The 795-nt window shown below is 41.5% G+C and overlaps 1 protein-coding gene across 1 annotated transcript in view; it reads left to right on the plus strand.

Annotated features, from left to right (window-relative positions):
- Nucleotides 1–370: 370 nt before the first annotated feature.
- The window catches only part of EMH_0068390 (uncharacterized protein), a gene marked incomplete at both ends in the record, with an annotated part of 2,173 nt that continues 1,748 nt past the window's right edge, over nucleotides 371–795 (plus strand). Inside the window, one exon of the mRNA XM_013498737.1 lies at nucleotides 371–395. Coding sequence (XP_013354191.1) covers nucleotides 371–395 — 25 coding nt within the window. The remainder of the gene's footprint in view (nucleotides 396–795) is intronic.

Raw genomic sequence — 795 nt, forward strand, 5'->3', positions numbered from 1 at the left:
ATATGCATACATATATTTATATATATACAATACATTCACTTGCTTATGTATATAAGCATACGCATCTAAACCTGCACATATATATATATATATATACATATCATCAACGTTTATACACACATACACTGTATAAATTCTGTGACGAAAAGAATAACAAACGAATGCATGCATGCACTGAGATGCATGCATTTGTATGCATGCAATCCACTATAGAACAGAAGAGTAGTATAGAAATAAACACAAACAAGCAGCAGCAAAAAAAAAATAAAAAACAAAAAACAGCAAAACAATTCTGCTTTCTCAGGAGGAGACGCAGGGGGCTGCCCTGCACTCTTTCGAACTGCAAATTTGAGTTAAACAACAGAAAGCAATGGGCTCCACTCATCACAGAACCCGTAAGAAAAATATTTGCTGCTGCTGCTGCTGCTGCTGCTGCTGCTGCTGCTGCTGCTGCTGCTGCTGTTGTTGTTGTTGTTGTTGTTGTTGTTGTTGTTGTTTTTTTTTTTTGGTTGTTGGTGCTGTCGCTGCTGTTGGTGCTGGAGTTTCTGCTGCTTCTGCTGCTGCTGCTGCTTCTAGCTGCAGCTGTCAGTGTGTAGACTGCTGCTGCTGTGGTTCTGTTATCTTTGCAAACAGAACCAAAGCAGCTGCAGCACCAAAAACAGCAGCAGCAGCAGCAGCAGCAGAAACAGCAGCAGCTTGGTGAAAAATGTTGCGTATGTTTTTGTGTATATATCTCCAATTTGCTGCTTAGACTCTGCTGCCGGAAGGCCAAAGAAGAGAGGCAACAGCCGCCTA

Source organism: Eimeria mitis, genomic scaffold, assembly GCF_000499745.2.
Source record: "Eimeria mitis Houghton genomic scaffold, Emh_scaff3674, whole genome shotgun sequence".
Lineage (NCBI taxonomy): Eukaryota > Apicomplexa > Conoidasida > Eucoccidiorida > Eimeriidae > Eimeria > Eimeria mitis.